General features: G+C 41.8%; 1 protein-coding gene across 3 annotated transcripts in view; it reads left to right on the plus strand.

The window, feature by feature from the left end:
* LOC101861679 (diphosphoinositol polyphosphate phosphohydrolase 1) overlaps window positions 1-1,175 on the plus strand; it is a 52,235-nt gene that overhangs the window by 25,003 nt on the left and 26,057 nt on the right. For all 3 annotated transcript variants that reach the window (XM_005105119.3, XM_005105120.3, XM_035971532.1), the window contains exon 4: window positions 935-1,019. In XM_005105119.3, coding sequence (XP_005105176.1) covers window positions 935-1,019 — 85 coding nt within the window. The remainder of the gene's footprint in view (window positions 1-934; window positions 1,020-1,175) is intronic.

Here is a 1,175-nt window from a genome sequence, read left to right on the forward strand (position 1 = left end):
ACACACACACAAAGACACGCACATACATACACACATGTGCAGACACACATACATACACGCACCCGCACACTCACCCGCACACTCACACATACATACACACATGTACACACATACATAATCGTTTACAACAACACCCCCCCCCACCCCCAAGTAAACTAAAGATGGCACTTAAATAAAGAGAGAGTACTTCCCTGTGTTTTAACCATTAGAATTCCTCAAATGGATTTATTGAGACTCACGGTTAAGGGTGTAAAAAAAGGGAAATGATTTCGGTATCGATTTATGGCAATATAGCTTTCGATTTGGGATTTTGGTAAGAGTAAAATTTAGCCCCCCATTCAGAACCTAATTAATGTAGTACGCTCGTTTTGTCCCCACTTTCTTTGGGGCGGGGCGACATATGGGCCCTCGTGGCGTCATGTGGGATTTTAAGAATTTTAAAATTTAATTTAAGGACCGGTATAAAGAGGTGTGTGTGTGTGGGGGGGGGGGTTGCGTTTACTTACCAGGTTTTTTTTCTTCTTATTGAAACTGCGCTTTGCAGCACGGTGCCATATAAATCGAAGTCATATTCTCCTTCTTTCCCAGCTCCGTATTACTCCTCCTTTTTATGCTTGTTGCTTTCTTGTAAACCTCAACTCTTAGGCACTCATACTGTGACCTTATTGTGTTGCAAGAGCCGTAAAACGTTTACTAAAACGAACGGTAGTTATCATTTAACAAATAACGTGAGATACTGTGAGATATCATGAGGTATCCTGAGATAACCTGATATATCCTGAGATAACACCGAACATTTAACAAATAACGTGAGATATCTTGTGATGCTGCGAGTTTTTCAGATGGCAATGCAGATCTCCTCCAGTTTTTGTAAACTATAAAAAAAACCAAGATTATGTTTTGAATCAGTTTTCTTGTTTTGTTTCGCTGACAGAACTCTGAGAAGCGCACAAGAACATGGGTGTATGCCTTCTATGTGGAGCAACTACATGACGACTGGACGGAGGCTCGAAGTCTAGGTGAGTAATGTGTGCGTGTGTGTGTGCGTGTGTGTGTGCGTGTGTGTGTGTGTGTGTGTGTGTTGGTTTTTTTTTGCCTGTGGGTGTTTGTGTGTGTGTCTTCGTGTTTGCCTGTAGATGTGTGTGTGTGTGTGTATTTGTACGTGTGTGTGTTTG

This window comes from Aplysia californica, unplaced genomic scaffold, assembly GCF_000002075.1.
Source record: "Aplysia californica isolate F4 #8 unplaced genomic scaffold, AplCal3.0 scaffold00453, whole genome shotgun sequence".
Lineage (NCBI taxonomy): Eukaryota > Metazoa > Mollusca > Gastropoda > Aplysiida > Aplysiidae > Aplysia > Aplysia californica.